Here is a 23988-nt window from a genome sequence, read left to right on the forward strand (position 1 = left end):
TTCCAAATCTCTCTTTTTATCTCAGAAACAACAAGGTAATTACATTCACCACATGACCAATGCACTGTCACACCTCATGGTTACATCATTGGTAAATATGACATCGCTTATATCATCACTGTAAATTTTGCTTATCTCATTATTCCCTTATTATTCAGTTGCCTCACGTATGTTCTCCCGCCTCATCTGGGCTGTTGGGGCAGTACATGGGTTGCCTCTCTACTCATTCTACTTGTTCCACACCTTCCCCCATTTCTGGGGGCATCCTCTGTTGGTATAGACAGTTTTTTACTCCACCATGCACCAGTCCATGTCCCTTTTCCAGTCATTCAGCGACATAGTCCTATCTGACCCACACGCCTGTGCTATATTTCTTTGGTAATCATTAGTGCTAGAGTCACTCCAGTTTATTCCCCTCTCCCCAGGTCCATCGCCTCCCACAAATTGAGTAGACATTTTGCCGACATGATTAGCTCAATCCCATATAAATCATTCAAACACTGGATTATTGATACTTTATAAGCTTGGATTTTAGGGCAGGGCCATATTCTATGAAAGAAAGTGCCTTCCAGTCTGCAGCTCCTGCGACAGAGAGCTTCTGTTTGCTTCCCCATTTTAACCAACGTAGTGCATGAGATGTAGGCCCTATGGAGGATTTAGTGTTGCACCAGGCGTAAGGGGGCTCTGATAACCACCTCCTGGGGAGAAGCAAGTGCTTTAGGCCAGTCCTCTTCCTGCATGTCTGGGATTTCTCCTATAAGTGGATTAACATATCTGGGACATGATTTACTAGTTTCTTATATGTTAGGATTCCAGGAGCTCCCACTGTCGAGATGCCCAACAGGTTCCACTTATCAAACCCCTGTCTCTCACCCAGGTTGCCAAGGAAGTCCGATTCCCCCAAGGGTGTTGCCGGCGTGATTCTATTCTTCCACTCCATCGCACCTAGTGTAGAATGCCAAATTTGAATCGTAAGAGCAGTCGGACCTGTCAGAGGGTGTTTCTTCAGCGGGGTATAGAGGGGGATGTAGATTTTTAGAAATAAAGAGTTCTTGGTTAGTCGTGACGAAGATTCCCAGATACCAGAAACCACCCGTCACCACCTGTGCCTCGCATTTAGAAACAAATTTTAATAAGTTACACATTTTTACAGATGTCTTAGAATGCGCAATTTTTATCTCCCGAAAGAAGAACTGACTAAGCAGGGCGGGTAGGACTTCTGCTTAACCAAGGAAGCTAGAAGGTCAATATTTTCCAGTTGACTTTGTCTCTAGGACTAAAAGCTGCAACACTTGGCTTTTACATAAACGAAAAAACATATTCAAATACATTTTACCTTCCACGCTCCCTAAATGGCTTTACACTGATTAGAATCAAAAACCTAACACAAACAAATGAGAACCTACACATATCATTTGAGAAATATACAAGCCCACCGCTCAAGATTCTCGAACATACCAAAAGAGCAGCACTACTATACAGAGCTTGGGTCTGAGATATGGAGTGGCGTGTGTGCAGTGAAGACCCTGGTAATTTGGGTTCACATGTGGCTTGGAATTGGCAAATGAATGTGGGAGAACTGCGCATGAGAGCAAATGGGTCCTTAGTTAAATGTTCTAATCGGTCTAATCAGTTGACATTAGTAAATTTCCAAGAGTGATTTCCAGGTCAATTGTTTTCCCTTTTCTGTTATCCTTGTTGTCTCACTCACCATCTCCTAACATTTCTCAAAGATTGTTTGGCGACTGTTCATTTCTCCCACACTCTGAAAAGAAGTACCATAGGTTTCTCATGACTTTTCTTAATCTAGCTCTGATGGTTCATTTGCACTTTGAATATATGTAGGCATTTTATGCATCAGCAATCCAATATCTGCATTAAAGAGAGCTGAAAAATATTTGTATGTAAATTTGCTAAAACAAGTGCTAGTGACATATCTCTTGCACATGAAACAAAGCTCCACTTCATAATAGAATGTGGTGGAATAATTTCCCTATATACATAGGGTACCTGTATTTGAAATACCACTTTACTTATTGCCTGCCTTACCTTCAATGTGTCCTCGAGGCTGGTAACAAATTACTCGATTGCTTCTGCTCGTAGTGATCCTCTGAACTCCAACCTCTTGTAAAACCTCCCTGTCAGCCCTTGCACTCAGTTGATCTTAAGCTCCTGTTTTATAGTATAGTTTTTCTATCACCTATTTCTTGAGCCTTAAGATTTATTAGAACATTGGAACGTGGCGCTCTCCATTGAATACAATAGAGTGCTCTGAGCTTCTACGGGCCGGTAAAAGCCCGCAAAGCAATATTCCAATGTTGTATTACAAAGGCTTCTTGGAGCCCGAGGGCATTTAAACCCCCTAGGACTCCGAGAGGCCTTTGTTTATTTGTTAGAACATTCTGCCCTCTAGTGGCAGAATGTTCCAATAGCCTTATAGCCCTTCGTAGGTAGGCTTTACCGGCCATTAAAGTCCCGCTACCTTGTTAAAGGCCACGCTGGTGCGGGCCTTTAATGGCCGGTTTAACCTGCTACAGCGGCTATAAGGCTATATTAGAACATTGAATCATTGAAGAAAATGAATTGGTTCAGGGCTAATAATGGCTGACCTGTTTTCTCTTCCAACATTCCAGTGTTTCTCTGTGTTTATCCCTTTTCAATGTAAAACCTTCTACCCTCAGTGGGTGAAATGTTCAAACAGCCTGCTTGCCCTTCCTTCTTGAGCTATACAAGTTGTTAAAGGCCCTTTACCTCTGTAACCTTGCATAGGCAGTATGTGGGTAACCACTGCAACCTCTTTGTGTTGAACAATGGCCAGTTTGGGTATACTACGAATGTCGTGTCTTCCCTGATTGGGGCACTTCTCAGAGTCTGTGTCAGCTCCTATAGTTCTTGCCTACTCTCAGGGGTCAGTACCTACATAAAATCAACAACAAATGTTTAGAAGAAAAGTGCAAACAGTACGTATCTGAACATTAAAGGACTACCTGAGAGGCTGGGACTTTCTTACTGGTGCCCTTGCTTCTCTATCTGTAGACTGAAAGCCCAGAAAAGATAAGAAACTGAATACTGCTTATATTCCACAGCCCCAAGTACTCCTAAATGATGTACCATGCATAATTATTCCGGACATAGATAACAAATGCAAAAAGAATAATTGATGGACAGAATGCAGAACAATGTCATTCATTCACCCCAGTACAGAGGTCTGGGCCTAAAGCCCTCGTTTTTTTGCTCCCCATGCCATTCCAGTTTGAACCCAGCCATATGCAAATCAGTCCTGACCCTGCACCCCATGGTAACAGTCCAGCCCGAATTGCCAGGCCAGGTCCTCCCTGGACTGGAAACAAGCATCCTAGGACTGGTTTCGGGGTTTCACCCGTCATTAGCCAGGATAGTTTGACTCCAGTGGCATGGAGAACACGGGACCCACGTCTGGGCATGCCCATCCCACTCCGGGTGACAAATGCAAAATGAATTATTGATGGACAGAATGCAGAACAATGTCATACATTCACCCCAGTACATAGATCAGGGCCTAAAACTATCATTTTTTTGCTCCCCATGCCATTCCAGTTTGAACCCAGCCATGTGCAAGTCAGTCTTGACCCTGCACCCAGTGAGAAACAGTCCAGCTTGACCTGCCAGGCTGGACTATTCCCATGAGGCACAGGGTCAAAACTGATTTGCATATGGCTGGGTCTAAACTGGGGTGGCATGGTGAGCAAAAGAACAATGGATTTAACTCAGATCTCTTGACTGGGGGTGAATGTTTTGATTTGTTTTGCATTCTGTCCATCATTTGTGCGTCTTTTTCTTTCTCACCCTAAGTGTGTATGCCCAGACGTGGGTCCCGGGCTTACTGTGCCACTGTATTACAGATAGTCTGGCTGATGAGGGGTGAAACCCCGAAACCAGTCCTAGGATGCTTGTTTCTGGTCCAGGGAGGAACTGGCTTGGCAGTTCGGGCTGGGCTGTTCCCATGAGGCACAGGGTCAAGACTGATTTGCATATGGCTTTGTCTAAACTGGGGTGGCATGGTGAGCAAAAGAACAATGGATTTAACTCTGATCACTTGACTGGGGGGTGAATGTTTTGATTTGTTTTGCATTCCGTCTATCATTTGTGTATCTTTTGGGAATATTTAACATACATTGTCTAGGCCTGTGCCCTAATCTTAAATACATAAACAATAATAGTTTGTGTGCAGTGTACAGGATTATAACTGTAATGGTATAATGTCAATGTAGTTGAACCTTGAGAAATTACACAATCTTGCAGAAGGAGAACTTCTTATGATCACATAGTGTTCTTTCCTTGTCACTGAACTAATACTGTAACAATTCATTGCTTTATGGTTTAGTACTGGTGTGAAGACAAGACATGCTCGAGATCAGATTATTATTAATTTAGATTACTGTAGACTTCTTAAAAGGGAAGTTCTACCCTGCACATTGTTGAGTAGTTACGCATTTTGGACATTGATTGGTCCACAATAAAAAACAAAATCGCATAACCATCCATTTTTATTATTTCTAGGGTAAATTCTGTAAATGTTTTCCAACGTTACAAGTTGAAAGTTGATGTCTGGCAACTGCTATCATTCCCCCACCTTTCTATTCTCTGTCAAGGGGAAATGAGGCACATGGTCATTCTGGAGCACTCATGGAATTGCACTTCTTCTTTGTTTTTAGGGTATGGATGTATATCTATTACACATCTCAGTGCTGGATGAGGGACTTCTAGACTTCGTTGAAAGCCCTTTGAGAAAGCGTAGACTGCCCTAACATACTTTAGATCATAGAGAAGCAGATCTGTTTAATTTCAGGTGTTGCCTTCGACTGAAGTAGGGCCACCTGTGTAGATGTTTAATTTGCTGTGCTACCTCTCAAGCTGTTTTTGTCATCATATATGAAGGCCGAAGCTTTCGAAGAAGGGATCCTCCTGAAGATGCCCTTGGAGAAAAAAACTGTAATCCCTGTTTGGAAGACCTTGTCAAGCATCCTGAGAAGGCTGGGAAATCGGTGTTTCCCTTCTACCCTAAGTTGGCCACCTTTTATAGGAAACTTCTAAACTTCTGCAGAGTGGCCTATTAAGCAAGGACACCTTTCTGGTTTTGGGGCTTAACCCTCTATCAAGCGTCTTTTCCATTTACCCGTAACCAGTAGTCAATAGTTCTGTTACTGACAGATTCCATCGACCTCTGCCCCCTTTTTCCTAGTGTTGGGTGGGGGATGAGGTAACAGGCAGGATCTAGTAGGTTCAAGTGATTGGAATTAAAAGATCAGAGTTCAGTTGGTGCTGGAGGTGGATCAGTTACTATATCTCAGAGGTCAGTTCTCTTCAGTTTCTCAGGCTTTAGGGTTGTGAGGCCATCCTAGCCAAGAAACCTGTTGAAACTTAATGCACTACTAATGGTCATCCTGGCGCTACTTTCATAAAGGGGTATTGTTCTTGATGCACCCGGCGTGTGCAAAACTTGTGGCTTTGGTGGAAAAAAAGGATTATAGACTTTATTTATTAGTTTTGTCAATAAATAAAATAGCAACAATTACAGAAACAATAGCCATCCTCCAACCATAGAGGTACGTTCAGTACAGTTCATGTCAAACATTAAGCAGAAGTGTAACAAGCACATTGAACTCCTCCACCACTAAGAATGCGGCCATTAATCATGGAGTCAGCATCTTTGGTTGGAGACCGTACCGGAGTGCCCTCCGGGTCTACAAATTAGGCCAGGAGTTCAGCCCAATCGCCCATATCCTCCGCCACCCTTTTATCATGTCTATTATTGTTGCAATCGCACGTCCTCATTCCTCAGCCACCCCACATTCAGTCACATCCATCGCCCATCTCTCCACATTAGGACCCGTCTGATCAATCCAAGTAATCGCCACCCGCCGTTTAGCCAGTACCAACAGTAAATGTTAAAACTTAAATTCCGTTTTTCAGCCCTCCAGTCGGACAGATTTCGACCAACAGGCAAAAACAGCAGGGTGTACCGCGACTGGCATTCTCACCACGGCAGCCACATGCTCCACAACAGCCATCCAAAAAGAATGCATCCCTTGGCAATTCCATGGCAGATGCAAAAAGGATGCCGCAGGAGCCTCACATCTGGGGTATCTATGGGGCTTACTGAGATCCATTTTATGTAGAAGCATTGGTGTAATTGATGTGCGGGGCAGAAAATTGAAATGGATAAGCTTAAACATAGCATTACAGGAAAAGGACTGCACTAGTGCACATACCCTAGTCCATTTCGCATTCTCCAGTTGGATCCCCAATATGTCATTGCATGCTACCCAGGCAGGGCATGGGATGCGCGCACAGTTGGTTGTCATGACTCTGTATAATTGGGAGACCAAGTGGCGGTCCTCACCGAACTCCAACATAGCAATATCATGCTGCCTCAAAGGTAAGATACACCTCGTAGGGAAATAAGTCTCATAACCACCCTTCCTCCTGGCAGTTACATCCACTGACCCAGCCAGGACTCTGAATGCTGGTAGATCGACCCCCACCCCCCAAATAAAAATCACTAGCGAAAGGGGCCCTTCCCAGCACCACTTTGACAGTGCATTCCCACAGAGAAGCCGTTTGTCTGATAAGATACGGCACCAGTGCTGGAAACCAAATTATCCACCATCAGCAGTTGCAGGAGAGAGGAATCTTACGTCTCGTCTCCTAAGAGCTATTTCTCCCAGTTACCCCCCTCGTAGAACAAGGGTGCAGCATGCTGAATCTGAGAGGTCAAGTAGTATAAATCAAGATAGGGGACCATCAGTCCCCCCTCTGCCATTGGCAAAAATAGTAAGTCTCTTGCTGGTCTACTCATGCCTCCGTCCATTTCAAAGTAGTAAGTAGGTAGTGAAATCCCCGAAAGTCTGCATGGGGAAGAGTGTCAAACGAGTGTTTCATAGCATACAGGCAACAAGGTAAAAACACCATCTGTGGTGTTCCAAAAGTGAACAGAGGACCTCAGGCCATCAGTAACCCTCTCAATGTTATACCGCATGTGTTTCTGTAGCGTGTGTGCCACCATAACCCCTAGGCAGCGTAACTGATCATTCTTGCGGTGCTGGGGCGAATCCGGCAGTGTGGGCGGTGCATGAGTACCCAAGGTGCTCAATGGGAACACCAGCGCTTATCTATGCTTAATTATAAGACCTGTTAGCTCCCCAAAGACAACCAAATAGTGTAATAGGAGGAGGAGGGACCTCTGGAGGGGCCGTAAGATAGAAGAGGGTGTCATCTGCGTATAGAGACACCAGATACGCAACTTCCCCCACTTTGATTCCCCCATTCATACATGACCTGTCGGATCCAGACGATCAAAATAGATCGATATCAAGTTTAAGTGACCTCCACATGAGATTTCTTCAAAATCCATAAATAGGAAATTAAAAGATTGGTTGCGGGAAGTTTACGCCCAGGCTATTAAGCTGAATTCCTATAATCTTGTTGCCCAGCTGTTTTCAGTGACTGTGACAGAATACGCACGTAGCTTATTTTAAGTCTTAACAACAAAAGCTTACCTGATCACAGTTCAAGTTGCTAGTAACCTGGGTTGTACCTGTGTGCATTTCTTGAGTACCTATAAGTATCCTCAAATTCTTGCTTAAGAAACTGACATTCGGAGGAGTGTTCTAGATCTACCACTCTCTTATTAATAAATCTCTGACTACCCTTGAACAACTACAATTTTTTTAGGAGCGGTGGATAGGTCCCTTTTAATACGAAGACTAGCGGGGCGCCCTATGTCCCCGTGAGTGATCACCATCTCATCCAGGTTGAGACCGATCCAAACCTACTATCTCCACTGCGCTTATCTCACCCCGGTCAGACTGCATTGCCCTGGTTTCTTTCTGACACCAAGCTGCCCGCAGTGTGGAGAAACCCCTGCTGACTTTTATCACGAGTTGGTCCTGCACTGCTCTAGCAAATATTGGATGGACGTAGTTAACAAGATCAATGTGGTTCTAGGATGGGAGGTCCCATTCACTCTCCTGGCCCTTATCTTGGGGGTCTTGGAGGGCTTGGGAGGTTCTTAGGCGGACAGAGCATTTCTGGGTACGGCTACCATGGTGGGGAAATGAGACATAGTGGCCAGATGGCATGACCCCCCAATCCTCCAAGGTGTCACACTGGTGCAGAGGGCTGGATTGGTGCGCAATGCAAGAAAAACCTGTATATGAGGCAAGAGGTCTGACTAAATATGATTGAGTATGGGGGTAAATGGCTGGGTCTAGTAGGCTAAAGGAAATATGTAATTGTCTCTACTGTTTTCCTCACATCCGGTCCTTTATCTGTCATGCTGTAAAGAAATTGGGGCTGCTCTCTGATAACCGTATGATGGGTGTGGATGTACCATACATTACTATGCCATGAATCATCGTGTCATTGTTTTAAAACTCAATAAAGTTGATTATCAAAAAAAAAAAAAAACTGACATTCACAGGACTTACCTTTCAGATTGTAGAAACAGGGTACGGTTTTGGGCAGCCATTTCACCGTATGCTGGTTGAAGGAGAAAGACATTCTCGGAATCAATAGCTAAAGATAGCCCCATTATATGTTCTCTTGGCTGCTCTTTTGTTTTGAAAGCGTAACATAAAACAGTCTTCGAGCAGGTCTGCTGGGGCAGCCAGAGAGCAAGTGAGTGAGTCATAGGAGAGACTGTGTAATTGCAAAGCTTATTTGACCGGTTTATAAAAGTAACAGGAGGTGGCCTGGCACAGCCAAATTGCAAAACAAAAATATAAATGTTGGTTCCATAATCACTGTGTATGTATGTGCAGCTGACCTATTTAAAGCAGTCAGAAGACAGAAGGAACAGTACATTGAGGACCGGCCAGGGTCTGCTGAGTGGAAGCAGTTTGTATGGCTTTAGAAGACCTTTCCTATTTATCACTTGAAAATGGGACCTGGCAGTAGCAGTCTGCTACTCTCTCTTGCTGTTCATTTGAGCCAATGTTTCTGAGCCTGACCATAATCGGTCAGGATTTCTGCTGATGTGTTTCGCAGTAGGCGATGATGTAGTGTAACCTGTAGGGCCTACTCATCTGGGGAATAAGAATTCAGAGATGCAAGCTGAAAATAAAACCAGGTCTGTGAACATGAACTGCAATAGAATTTAAATTGCACCCAGTGGTGCCATTTCACCAAGTAAATGTGGATAGCAAAAGTGCAAATTCAGACAGACTGACACACAGCTGGAACAGTGACACATGCTCACCCCAACACACCCACCATCTTTGTAGGAAGTGGGGTCACACAATGTTCACGCTACGTTCATTCAAAACTTAAAGCAAAACTATGCCATTAGCCGTAAAGGACACAACCCCTACGAACTAGCACAAACCAAAACTAATGGTGGACTTAGTTTGAAACGACCAGAAGTCAGATTTGTTGCAACACAGGCGTTGCCAAGCAATGCAAAAGAGTCAAAAGCAGCAACTTCCATGTACCAATAGCTATCCCAACCCATCTCCAAATGGTACCCTTGCCTAGAACCTGCTGGAGACTCGACATTTGTCAGTAATACCTGCACCTTCCAAACAAGCTGGTGTAATCGTTATACAGGCTAATACTCCTTCCTTGGTGATCACCAAGAAAATCTATACAATCTAAAACTGTTAAGCTGAAGGAAGAAATGTTAGCCTATGTAATGATATTTCAAGAAACTACCATGCTCATTAAAAAAGAAATCATGCAGGTGACAACATTGCACGTAGGATATACTTCGCCTTGGCAATCTTATGCATATCAAACTTATAAAGCACTAAAGAAATGCATCAAAAATTGGGTACAAAACCATCAAAACCCATATGGTTGAAGATTTCTTAGTTACCAAGGCTGCTGTTTATCCATTCCATATGTTGTTCTGTTGCCAGGAAGTTCCTCCCTGAATTAATCCTGTAGCCTTTAAAAAACACGGACGCCAGACACGCACCGTTTGCAGACATACTAACAACACATCACATTCACATTAGTTCCCTAGTTCATCATCAATATGTTTTTATAGGCCGTAAACTACTCATAACCCTGTCCTGATGAAGACCACATCACGCGCACTGTGGGTCAAATTGCAACTCGAAATCTGTAACTAAGGAGGACCTTAGCTGGTTCAAGTATATTCCTCAAGAGATAAAAAAGACTTTTAATATTTATCCTTTGGCTGTCGTGTAACCCGTAAATGTCTCCTTGTGGGACATAACGGAAACTCTACGGTATAAGTCTCCAATGTTAGTATGAACTTTATTGTTGGTCATAGTTTACAGGTCCTTGTTTGATACTCTTAATTATATATCAATAATAAAGATGTCCACTAGATTTTCTATTCCTTTAATCTTTGAAGTTCCTCAACCATATTTTGATTCCACATGTGTAACTGTGTGCTTTTCCGATTGGTTTTTATCTAAAATGCTATGGAAAATATTGTGAAATTATTTTCTGCTGATCTATGTTAACTTTCTACTTATGTTTTTTATTCTGGGAACTATAACAATATTCAATTTATAAGTTGTATTGCACAGTGTAGTCGTTTGACTCCTTATGAAAGCATTGTAGAGAAGCCAAGCAGTTCAGGCCAGGGACCTAGAATATTCCCGGTTTCACCCTACTAGCAATACATCTGCTAGTCTATGGCGCAGGTGTTCTTTTTGCAGGGTATTATACTGATTGGCTTACCACCAATATGCTTTACTAGGATTGGTAATCTTGTTAGTAAACAGGGTCCTCCATTTAACCTAAAATTAATAAAACAACAAGAACTGCAAGTTAACAAAGGATGTCATGGTTCTTGTGATGATGCTGAGAAAATCATTCAACATGCAAATTATAATTTCTTGTCAATGATTTTACTGTGAGATGTGGTCTAATCATTCTGTATTTAAATGATGGTTCAAAGGCAGTTATAAAAACATTTATGATGCTTATTTGTACAGCAGGTGACCAAATCGAGTTGTCCGCTTTGGTCCTTATTTTTCTAAAATAACATTCGAGTCATTGACTCCAAGCATCTTTTTACATAATGATCAATGTTACAGGGAGTCAAATAGGAAATACAGAGGATATGTGAAGAATTCTCTGATACCAGTAGAGAGGTTGCAAACCTTCACTAGCACGTTTGGATTCCTGAACTTTAGGAATTGTTGGGATTGTCTCTATTTTTCAAGAGTTTTGTAGATCTTTTAGATTGCAAGATCGGCAGTTTCAATTTGGAAGAATAAAGTTAAGTGTTCGTAATCTGGCATTTGTGAAGAAATGTTGTGGTCGGATGCGGATAAAGTAAATGTCTGCCAAGACACTCAAGCCCATGAACCAAGACAGCGGCGAACCAGGGCCCAGGAGCCCACATCCTCCAGATGGGATAATCCAGAGTAACATGGGGAGGCCGGAAATATGTTAGTGTGATTAGATGGATACAGCGGTTTTCAAACACATATCTAGCTTTGTTAGGATGAGATTGTTAACCTTTAAAATGTTAAAGCTTATTTATGGCCGAGGTTAGCCCGAAGGGTGGAATTATGAGATTCAAACTGGGAGCGAGGGGAGGTTCTGTCCGGAGCTTTGAGGATTTCTGTGGGGGATTTTTAGAGATGTCTCATCTTTGTGTTCTCGTGACAGGGTTTCATAGAAGATTCACATATAGGTTTCTATATTTTAGTGTAGGGTAATTATTCTGTACTGATTCTGTCGAGTAAAAAAGCCGCTGTAAGCGTTCCATGTTCAGTGGCACGCAGGCATTGGTGAATCGTGAGCACATTATCAAGCCACCACCTGCTTTGTTGAACTGCCTAGCGTTAATGGCACATCGCTCGGCTGCCCATTAATGTTGTGTTTACAGTAATTGCTGGTGTCTAAGGGCCAATTTCCATAATTGTGTTTTTAATGTTTACATGCTGCAGTTGTGCACATGTGGAAGTGTGCCTCGTGCACAAGCAGGCAGTGCATTAAATGGGCAGGTACTGTGACGATACTGAGCACTGAAGCAGGCAACAGAAGGTAAAATACAATTTTAGTCTGAATCCGTTTGCCATCCTATCTTGAGCGGATCTGAAAGGCACAGTGGAACAGTGTCTTTGAAACACCGCAGCTGTGTGCGAGTCCAGTAAGGACCACTGCTATTTGATGTACTTGCCTGTGCCGTCCCCCATTCTATTATGTCATCTTAGAATGTAGTCCTTCTCTCTGACTGGCCACCAGGAATCCTTCTCAGGCTACGGCCCTCCTTTCCCACCCCGTTGGCCCCAGAAGAGGTAATCAGTACGGTGGCCTCTCAGTACAAACTTTCCTCATGTGACCAAGCCTTCGATGATGTGTCATGCGCGGCTTAACCCATCACCGCAAAAGACACACAATTGAAGGACGGAATGCAGAACAAAACAAAACATTCTCCCCCAGTCAAGAGATCTGGGTTAAATCCATCATTCTTTTGCTCACCACGCCACCCCAGTTTAGACTTGGCCATATGCAAATCAGTCTTGACCCTGTGCCTCATTGGAACAGTCCAGCCCGAACTGCCAAGCCAGGTCCTCCCTGGACCGGAAACAAGCATTCTAGGACCGATTTTGGGGTTTCACCCCTCTTCAGCCAGGATAGCTTGAATCCAGTGGCACAGTGATCCCAGGACCTCCGTCTAGGCATACCCGGCGCACTTGGGGCGAGAAAGCAAAAAAAAACACAATTGATGGACGGAATGCAGAACAAAACAAGCTGAAGAGGCTGAAGAGGGGTGAAACTCCGCAACCGGTCCTAGGATGCTTGTTGCCAGTCCAGGGAGGACCTGGCTTGGCAGTTCGGGCTGGACTGTTCCCATGAGGCACAGGGTCAAGACTGATTTGCATATGGCTGGGTTCAAACTGGAATGGCATGGTGAGACAAAAAAATACGATGGATTTAGGCCCAGATCTCTGTACTGGGGTGAATTTATGACATTGTTCTGCATTCTGTCGATCAACTGTTGTTTTTGCATTTGTCACCCTGAGTGGGACGGGTATGCCCAGCCATGGGTCCCGTGCTCTCCATGCCACTGGAATCAAGCTATCCTGGCTGAAGAGGGGTGAAACACCGAAACCGGTCCTAGGATGCTTGTTTCCAGTCCAGGGAGGACCTGGCTTGGCAGTTCGGGCTGGACTGTTCCCATGAGGCACAGGGTCAAGACTGATTTGCATATGGCTGGGTTCAAACTGGAATGGCATGGTGTGCAAAAAAAACTATGGATTTAGGCGCAGATCTCTCTGTACAGGAGTGAATGTATGACATTGTTCTGCATTCTGTCCATCAGCTGTTTTTTTGCATTTAACTCATCACCGCAGCACCCTCTGGGCATCGATCTACAGCAGCCATTCTGCGGGAGGCTTGGGTCGAGGAGCCGGCCTCGTCATGGCCTCCCTAGCAGAAGTGTGACGAGGAGGTCAGACAAGAGGATTCTCGCAACACAGCTCTTAAAACAGGGGTAGATGTTGTGAACCAAGATGCCCTGAGGGAGAGGGAGTGCTAGTTGGAGCTGCTGTAGATGGTGAGGTTTGTGTGTAATGCACAACACTGAGAGATGCTTCACCTGCTGGTGTACTGACACAACGATGTCCACAACATGATGCAACACCAGGACGCATCACAGCTTACCAAGAGTATTGTAGACTGTCTGCACAAGATCACACACAGATCGCTAGGAAACAGGCTTACTTTCTGTGGCATTGAATTGCCTGATGCCGCCCAAACAACTGACTCACTTAAACATGTCCCCATCGCATGCACTGTGCCTGTGTCACTTGCAGAGCGTTGTAGCTCCCAAGGCCTCTTGCCCCAGAGGCCCATTCCACAGACAAGGTTCTGTAATAGCTGCTTTCTGTTGTTTGCGTGCAGCACAGGTGGTTTGTGGGAGGTAAGATGTAAGGGGAAGCCCCTAATAGCATGAGCCAGCGAAAAACAACTGCTTGTAGAAAATTGTCGACCGCGTGTAAACTGAAGAAGAGCTTTCAAGAGCTAAATATAGAGGCGATGGAATTTCCATTTCCATTCCACGGGGTGCGCGACCGTGCACGTGGCATTCGGGCCAAGGCAGCAAGTTGTGCTGGCTGTAACCAGACCCTGCTTTTGAGAGATGGAGAACCCGCTTTGTTCTTGGCAGCTGCGAGTTGACACTTGTTTTGTGAGCGTGTCCTCGAAAGCGGTTTCTGGCAGTGTTGTGTTCTTACAGTACGCAGTGGTGACCTCTACTCCTTTGGAGACACCTTAGTAAGGCTACTAGCTCTGGTTAATGAGCCTAGGTAAAGCCCATCAAGAGAATTTCTATTCCGAAGTTGGTATCTGGCACAAGTGACTAACGTGCACCAGTATTTACCCATCAGAGTTCCATGTGTTTGATTTCTTGAAGTTTAGAATGCACAGCAAAGACTCATTATTGTCAAAGGGCTAATTTAATAGTGCAAGGATTAAGCCAAGAAGGGCACTTTCGACCCTTATGTGTCGTCGCAAGTCTCTACGGACACTGCTGCCACTGGCAAATGTGTAGAAAAGCTCCAGAAATAACTAGCTGTATTGGAGCAGTATATTTTGATAGTTATTTTTAACCAGGGAATAAAATTGAAAAGGTTTGAAAGATTCCAAGAGGAAAATGGACAGAAGATTGTAATTGTATTTTCCCCCACAAAAAATAATACAATTACTAGTACTCACTTTCCTTCCAGATTACATTAATGGCTGAACAATAGGTAGGCCCTGGAAGATTAATCACACTTCAAACATTGACTCTTTTAAACAGACTGGGGGGGCACTCATGCACTCATACACCTATGCAGCCACTCACACAGTTAATCAGTCCCCCATATAGCTGCTCACACACCTACTCACTCACCCGTACAGTCACTCACACACCCACTCAATCACTCATACAGTTACTCATACACACACCCACTCACTTACACATACACACAGTAACACACATACTCATACAATCAACTGGGCATACAACCTCTGTCACACTCTCCCATACAACCACACACACACCGATTTACTCACCCATACAGCCACTGACACACCCACTCACTCCCCCATATACTCACTTACACACCCATTTATGAAGGGCCCCACGGTCCCTGCCAGCATAGCTTTCGGGAAGGTGGCGATCCCCGGGGTGCGGGAGGGCCTAGTGCGCCCACCACATACATATTTTAAGTGCCCCGGGGAGGTGGTGGTGGTCCCTGGGGCACAGAGGTGCCGCATGAGCACCCCCGCATACATAAAAAGTAATGTCCCAGGGAGGTAGCGGTACCTGGGGGTTTCCTAAGCCCTAGGAGGGGGCCCCATGTGCCCCTGCTATTTTTATGGTATGCCCCCATGACCTGGCCCACCTGAGGGGTTATTTCAAATAAACTTAGGGAGCCCGTGCTTGTTTTTTTCATAATATATATTTTCCGCACAAATTTACTGCATTTAGTTTTTTGAATGCTTTTAAGCCGTGGTGGGGACCCCAAGACCAAGGCAAAAAGAAAGAAAAAGGGTCAGGGTAGGAATATCCTGACCCCTTTTTTTACTTTTTTTGGGGACTCTACTGAAGCAGAGTCCCAAGATGGCTGTCAACTCTTCCTGGTTTAAGTGTTGGCAGCCAATCAGAGCTCTGCATTTCCCTGCATGAGCTCGTTATTATACACGCAGTGTTCGCGGCCATAGATATCACTAACTTTATTCTCTTAAATTTGTCATCAACTACTAAAAGGATTTACACAAGATTTACAAAAAGCACAATCTGCAGAACAAAATCTAGCTTTCTGCCAAATCTGGTGTAATTCCGTCCAGCGGTTCGGGCTGTAGTTATGTTCAAAACTCCAACATGGGAAACACACTCCCCCCCTCCCCCTTTATTTTTACTTGGCCCCAACAAGAATCACAGGCACACCGTACAGGGAAACTTTTGTGAAGATTCGTCAAATGATGATAAAGATCTAGGCGAGTCAAAATCACTTTTCCTATTGAAACATGGTCCTAACTATAACTACCTACTGGCGACCGCCAGTAGGATATTGATATATATCAATGCCCACAAGAGTTATATGTGTATGTTCTTAATTTTAGCCTCTACCCCTTAATTCCTCTGAACCCTACTTGATCCAAGTAAGGAGTAAAGATTTTTCAACATTGGAAACGGCTCTATTCATAATAGCTTTTTGTGTGTAGGCAAATGCTAGAAAGCAAGTGGATTTGCAACAAACTGAAAAAAATAATTTCATACTCTAAGTAAGTAGGTGAAGGAATTTTTTAATCTGGGTGAACCATAGCAAATCACTGCTTGAAAGCTTTCCTATTCTTAATTTCCTGCTACTTTGTACAGAGCCATTTGATCATGTCCAACAATTACAGATTTTATTCTAACCGTTTTATTCTTGTGTAAAAGAAAAGAGGACAGCATTGACGGAGGCTCCTCCACCTTTCTGCACCCTCTCACTTGCAGCACCATACCCAACTCCTCTCTGCCCCTCAAATCACAATGAAATGGGTCATCTTTTTAAACGATTCAACACAGGCTATAGCTTTACAAAAGTTTAAAAGTAATCTGCTCACTGTGTCAGATAATGCGCTGTTATTTTATATTTATTTTGTAATATTCTATCAGTTATGGGTGATTAACGTTTTGTAGTGTTCGTATGGTCTCAGGATTGTGACTTCTTTAAAGCTCTTTAGCCGGGTATTGGAGAAGATCCTCCAGATTCTCTTGCATACGTAACTGTAGGCGTGTTTTTTCATGGCTTCCAGGTTCAGTTGTGTGAGTGATGGGCTGTCCCCAATGGCTCATGGGTCATTTGCTTTGTTGCCAGTAGCATGTGTGTTATAGTATTCAACTTCAGTGTGCATAATCCCTGAATTAGGGTATCCACAAGTCCCACCTTCAGGGTAAATGGCAAAACTATTCTCAACATTTAACAAATCCACACTAAAAAGTTCTCTTGGGACAAAGAAGAGCCATAGCCAAGTCCAAGTAAAGCCAGAAAATGCCAAATTGTGTAATGTCTCACAATGAGGGAGGCCAGTCATTACTCTTGCACTAGGGTGATGTGCTACATTGGGATCCTGGGCCATGGTCAACTGTTTTTTTCACTGTGTTCTTAGCAGTGAAGTTGGATCCCTAAATGGTTGCTAGTGTCATTAGAAAAGATTTCCACAAAGTCCTTGAGTTTTGCAAGGGAATGTGCTTCTATTCTGGGGTTAGGTGTCGTATAATAAAACCTCATTGTGGAAGAAATTCAGGCCGCAGTTACTTCTTTTGTTTAGGCCTACAGACCAGGGCCAATTCTTAGTAATCGTCTGGGGAGGACAATGAAGTAGCTGAAATATGAGCTTAAAGGAACATCCCAAAATGTGATCAATATATTCATCCAGTAGAGACATCCCCATTGTTGTGGGGACCTCTGATGGTGTATTTGTATTGACAAGTGTTTAAAGCATGCTAAGTAAGGAGAAGAAGTACAGTCACATCTGAATCGTTTGGAGGAAGTCTAAATAGTTTGGTTTCCATCAGTTGATTGTGGGTTTGGATAAAAGAAACATCTTAAGGCACTTACTCGCAATTGTAAAGATGAGATGAATGTTTGCGATGTCTTGTTGGAACATTAGAGTCAAATCAGTTTTGAAGAGATCTTAGGATGAATAGTACCAACATGTGTTTTTTTTCCCTTTGTTTCTTTTTTTAAATGTAATTGTATGTGCTTTGATTAATTTGACAGTAACATGAAATTAGAAGAAATGCAAGGAAGTATGCTGCATGCCGCAGTTTGGCCTCAGACTTCCAGTTACGCTAGATAGACTCTTAGTAGTAGGGCTCTTGCCCCTTCAGTTGCCTAGAACAAAGGAAAACTTTGTTCCGTTATGTGATGTATCTTGTAAAATTGTTTCATTTGTGGCTCTTAAGTTTAAAATTGTGCTGCATAACAATTACTTTAGTGCAAACGTGCTTGCCATAGTAAAAACAAAGACATCTGCATTCAATTTATCTATCATGTGAAAGTAAAGAAACGGTAAGGACTCCTTCACAGTGGTGGCTGTTTTGTACCCAGGGGAGTGGGGCACAGGGCACAAAATAAAATTGATAAATTCACTTAACTCCGCAGCTCAACGTCCTCCTCCCTCAGGTGTCTTCCAAGAAGCTCCCGATGCAAGAAACTGCACTACCCAGTCCTAGCGCTGTTTTCACAGCAAGAAAGCAGCACCAGGATTGAATCAAGCAGGCTCTCCCAGAGCTCCTAAGAGCATTGCTCTTTCTCTAACCCAGCTGTCTAAGACAGCTAGGTTAGAGTACGTTAAAATGCGCATGTCTGGCTGGCCGCCCTAAGACGGCCGGCCAAACAGACATGGGCATTTTAAAGCACACAGCCACTCGACAGTGTTGGCCCCGGCCCGAACTGACACTTAGCTTGCGACGGGTTGCTGAAAAATAAAACTGTAATAAATGAAATTTTATTATCGTTTTATTTTTCAGCTCAGGGGTTTGCGGCGCGAAGCACCTCCGCCCGGGCGGTCATCTCAAGCGCTTCTGCAGCTCTGCTAATGAAGTAGAGCACAGCATGCTGCCAATTTGTTGTGACCTTGCTATTGCAGACGCAGTGCTTCTAACCGGTGATAGTTAACAATCTCCATGTGCAGCAGGAAGCACCCTCTAGAGGCTGTGATCTCACTTCTCCTGGCTCGTGGCCTTGAGAACAACCCACTACTCGTGTTGAGGCGGCTGGTGGCCAAACACAGTAGCTGTCATTTGTGAATTCAGCAGTTTTATTCATGAACATGTAATACAGAACAGGTTTGCCTTCTATGTGTATAGCAGTCCTTTACTTCACACATACGTCCTCCATTTGTTCTTACCTCAAGCAGTCGTTTGCATAAGAAACAAACTGCACAACTCTACTTCCTGTCTTCTGTCATAGTGGCTTAGATGACTGACATGATTTACTTTTCTCTCACTCGGAGTCAGCGTTGTGCGTTTGTAGTTAGTTGTTTATTCTGTTTCGGATTGTAGAAAACATGCCTCCCTTACATGACAACAGAATGCCCATCTCCTGATGATGTGAATCCAGTACTTTAATTGCATAGGTCCTGTTCAGATGCAGACCACACTCCCCGCAGTGGATTTGCCAGCCAGCAAAGCAATATACACAGTGTATTAATAGATTCTGTTGCTTTAACCACATAAGCGCTCCCAGAGACTAGGGTAGTGAATGCATCCTCTGAGGTTTTACGGGTGGTCAGGCATGAGGAGGACACACTCTGCAGCAGTTGAAAGCAGAAAGACTTTGCAGTGGACCACACGCCTGATCCCTTTGTTCCTTGGCCACAAGCTCTGGCAACCTCATCCGGACATCCTGTTATGCCAGGCAGTCAGTCTGCTGGCAGCAGGGGCGTACTCAGATAGAATGCCATCCACTGGAAGCCCTTTTGGAGTAGGGTGCTATGATTTACTGTCCTGGTCAATCACTGATTCATCAACAGCGTTCAGCCAGCTTTCTAAGGTTGGTGTGGCGATCAGGATGCTACCTTGATGGAACACATGCCTGCCTTATGTAAAATTAAACACTATGAACTATCTCCTAGGTAATAAGGACTACGCAGATTTTTTTTTAATTTGTTCAGTACTATACTATATATATATCATGGCCATATTATCGACTACCAAAATATTGTCATTATAAGTATACATGGGTAAGCATAGGTTTCCAATGCTAAACTCCGTGTGTGTGTGTATATATATATATATATATATATATATATCACAAAACCAAGGTCTTGGAGACGCCACTCATGCTGGGGAAAGCACACAATTGCTGGCGGTGGCCGTCACGTCAGCGCTTCCCCTCGTTTCTCTTCACTGAAGCCAAACGCGTTTCAAGCATGACTGCTCTTGATCACTGGCAAACGGGCAATTTTCATTCATTCCAATGACCATAAATGATTCTTTATATACACGTACCTTGATGATATTCTACTTTCTGGTAGTCTTTTTTGGTCCTGATATTTTGGCTTGGTGATATATAATTGTATTTCATATTTTGACATGATAAAAATCATTCTACCTACAGTGTAGGGAATACTCTAATACCCTTATAGACCTCGGCAGGAGGGTGTAGGGCAATAATATTATCCAAAGCAAAAGTTACTACTAAACAAATCATTTTAAAATGCTTATAAAAGTGTAATTAAGGAAAGGGGAGATGTGGAGGTACTAACTTAAAGTACCCCGAATAGTTATAATCAGGAATTATTAATTAATACCTAATGTAAAGTAACAATTGAGGAAAAGAGTAGCAACAACCATTTCAAAAAGTAAACTAACAGCGTGAGAATAAAACTTTAAGAGTAGTAATTCTAATTACTAATCAAAGTCACTTAGGAACATTTTTGTAATTAACGTGTGTGTTACTAACTATATATATTTGTATTACAAGGTTTCATAAAAACAAACACACTGGGGACGATAATATATTTCTTTCAACAGCTAAATCGGAGGAAGAAAACTGCACTCTATCAAGTCTGTGATTATAGCATACACCTTTCCACTGTGCATCATATGCTACATTATTTACATATTTCCTATTAGAAGTAATATTCCGAAAAGTAATAGGTAACAACAAATTCCTTACCCCTCCCCCGTAGCTAACCTCTAACAAACGACCGAAAATGGTATTTAAAAATGCACAAAAGATGCATATCTTACTATGCTTTAAGGATGCCCACTAAAATGAATGGGTTCCAGTTTGTCATTTAGAGCTCCTGTGAGCCGCGTGGAGCAGGGGTCTGTTGCAACTTACTACATTACTAAATGCTCTCTAAGCAGAGTACTATTTAGGCCTGTCTCAAATTTCTAACATACTGGAATGTTTCTAAAATCTCATTGAGATACAGCCAACTCCCTGAGTTATTTGCTTTCTTTGAGCGGAACATTTCCTTACTAAAGAAAGTCTTGAGGTACCAAGTGCATGGTATATTATATTATCCGATCTTTCAGTCACTTCACAGTGCTTCAAAACACTGGACGGTGAGGGGGCAATGGTGGAAATAAGTATGGGTAGATATGAAGAATCGGACGCTGAAGGCGAAAGGATGGCAATAACAAATGGCCTACCTTAAACAGTTCCAAGTCTTTCCTCCTCTTCTTGTCTTGTTTACTTTAGTACTGACATTCTTTTTTGGTGTGGTGTTCCTGTATTAGTTAAAAAAGGAAAACGGCCACACGCATGAGATAATGTTATGTTAATTGAGCTTTTCATTTTCCTTCATCTTGGAATATCCAAACGACTCTGCTGCAGCAACTCATTTTTGTGGCTCAAGGTTACACGCACGGTGTTGGCCATAAGCGGTTCCAAACTGTAGTTATGAACAATGCTTCTCTGGGGGACATAATCTTGAGGCGGAGGTTTTCATTTTGCGTTTGGTTACAAATTAATGCGATGGAACAGTAACCATAAAGAACACAAAATATGACTCATTAATGTACCTCATATGTCCATTTATTATATTGCTGAACGATATTCAGTCTAGCTTTCCTTCTGTTTCTCCCTCTTTTCTGCAGGTATTGATGACATTGTAGCAATTATGATCCCTGAGCCCAAAGGAAAAGAAATAGCCAGCCTGCTCGAGAGAAATATCACTGTAATGATGTACATAACTATTGGGACGCGCAACCTGCAGAAATACGTCAGCCGTACCTCCGTTGTGTTCGTTTCGATTTCCTTCATTGTGCTGATGATCATTTCGCTCGCTTGGCTCGTCTTCTACTACATCCAGAGGTTCAGATACGCCAACGCGCGGGACAGGAACCAGGTGAGGATCACGTTCTCGATCATGCACTGTCACATTGGGCGGGCCGGTGAGGCCATTGCCACCGACTGCGGCCACCGCCATGTTGGATTACTGATTAGGCTCAATGGAAAGTTCTTTCATTTTCTCCACATCCCTGCAGTCTAAGGGACCTTGATGTGCTACAGGTACAGCAGTGCATGGGGGGGCGGGGGGGGGGGTTTAAGTGCAGAGAAGGTAGGCTTCATACAAAAATGCACAGTGGGGTGGGCTGGTTGGTGTCCGATGATTAGTACTCCAGGTAAGGTGGTATTACCGAGTGGTCATTTACAGACTAATTTTGCATGTATTAAAAGCAAAAATGGCCTCACCAGGATACATTTCCACTTCTCCCTTTATTACTCATTTCTTGTTTCTTTGCACTTTAATCCATTGCTCACAAAGTCCTTGAATTGTCAAAATGTTTACATTTAAGTTCCCTCCTTTCTATGTAGTATCATGATACCAGTCTGTAAAATGCTTTAGTTTGTTTGAGGAATATGAAGCAGCAAAATGTGCGTACATCATACTTTAGTTCTCTGTACGGTATGGCATTTTAAGCAAACTCTCTAATTAGTGGTGTTCCATCCTGTTCCGCCCTTTGCCTGGATTGACTCTGTGGTTTCTTGTTAAATTTATCAAGACAAAAACATAATCTCATACCCACATAGAGGTGGTGAGATAGCGGACATTTCTCGTTAAAACAGGATACACGTCCTCGTACCTCTCGGTTAATATGTTGCTTATTCAGCCCCTATGCACTTTCAGAGATTAGTCCCCTCTTGAAATATTTATCCTGCTGCTTCAGTTCGGTGAGTCTGGTTGAAATGTGCCATATCTAACGTCATACCAGAAATCGCATGTTTGAGAATTATACGCGCACATAATTACATATTCAATGACCTACCTGAAAGTGATATCACACCGATGTTGGAGTTAACCAAAAGTAACATCATAATCATAAAATTAAGCAAATCCCAGTGAAAAGGCTAGGCGCGTCATAAATATCTCTGAAGCGAATGGCCAATTTCAACGAATATTTATATTTACCTTAAATTCCAACCGGCATTAATTTGACCCGTTAATGCAGTGAAATATTGAAAATCTAGCAGATTATAAGCATAGATTCCCTCTCTGGATACAAAGTGCCAAAAAGGATGATTGTGACTATATTGACGGTCCCATGGGCGAGCACAGATGAGATGTATGCCGCACCTTTGCATCCAGCTAGGTATATGTTTATGAACAAATTATATACCGGGAGCAATATCTTAAACTTTTCCCCCACTACAAATAAGAGTGATGGACTGATCAATATTTTTTTCCATTAATTTGACTCGGGCTTCCAATTTTCATAGTTTTTTCTTTCTTGTTTAAAGCTGATGCAACACACTACAGGAATTAAGTGAAATAAAACTCTAGCTCAAATTTAACACTTATCCCACCCTTAACTGCTCCTCCAGCTCCTTTTTAATTCATAATGCATGTTCTTAATTTTAAACACCGATTTTCCCATAATCTTTATTTTATTCTTCATTCTAACCTTTCGTCATTGTGGCATTTCGTCATTTAGGATTCGTTAGCTTGAATTCTATTTGTTTATAGTTTCTTAACTTTTATGTACAATTTACAAGGAGAACACCTTATATAGAGGACGTGACGCATCAGAACATAGCTCAGGTTGTGCTTGAAATCCTGATGTGAAAACTTAAAGACATTTGCATCCTGCGGGTCTTGTTAATTTGTATTGTGATCAACTGGAACAAAGTGCGACCCCTGTCTGTGTCAGAAAAACGACGTACGTTAGTGTGGATTTCAGAGTCACACTGCATCACAAAATCTTGCCATTTTTATTAACATTAATTCATGTTCTTTTAGCCTCATCTAATGAGGGTGAGACACAATGAATGACCGTGACTTGTGTCTGCACCTTATTGGAAATGATTATGGCCTAGTTATCAAGTGTTACTACATTCTAGTAGGGGTAAAAGCACCACGTTGTCCATCCATCGTCTTTTTTGTTCTGTCTCATGCACTTCTTACGTTTTCTCCTGCCTTTACTATGGCCCGTAAGCCACTTTTTACAAAATTGTCTGAGTAGAGTGACGATTAGTCAGAAAAGATGGTAAAGGGTCCCCACACCTCGGACCTCCCCATTATGCA

At 43.0% G+C, this 23988-nt stretch overlaps 1 protein-coding gene across 1 annotated transcript in view; it reads left to right on the plus strand.

The window, feature by feature from the left end:
• The window catches only part of RNF150 (ring finger protein 150), a 379113-nt gene that overhangs the window by 153919 nt on the left and 201206 nt on the right, over positions 1-23988 (plus strand). The window contains exon 2 of the mRNA XM_085641599.1: positions 21560-21810. Coding sequence (XP_085497725.1) covers positions 21560-21810 — 251 coding nt within the window. The remainder of the gene's footprint in view (positions 1-21559; positions 21811-23988) is intronic.

This window comes from Triturus cristatus, chromosome 2_2 (genome assembly GCF_964204655.1).
Source record: "Triturus cristatus chromosome 2_2, aTriCri1.1, whole genome shotgun sequence".
Lineage (NCBI taxonomy): Eukaryota > Metazoa > Chordata > Amphibia > Caudata > Salamandridae > Triturus > Triturus cristatus.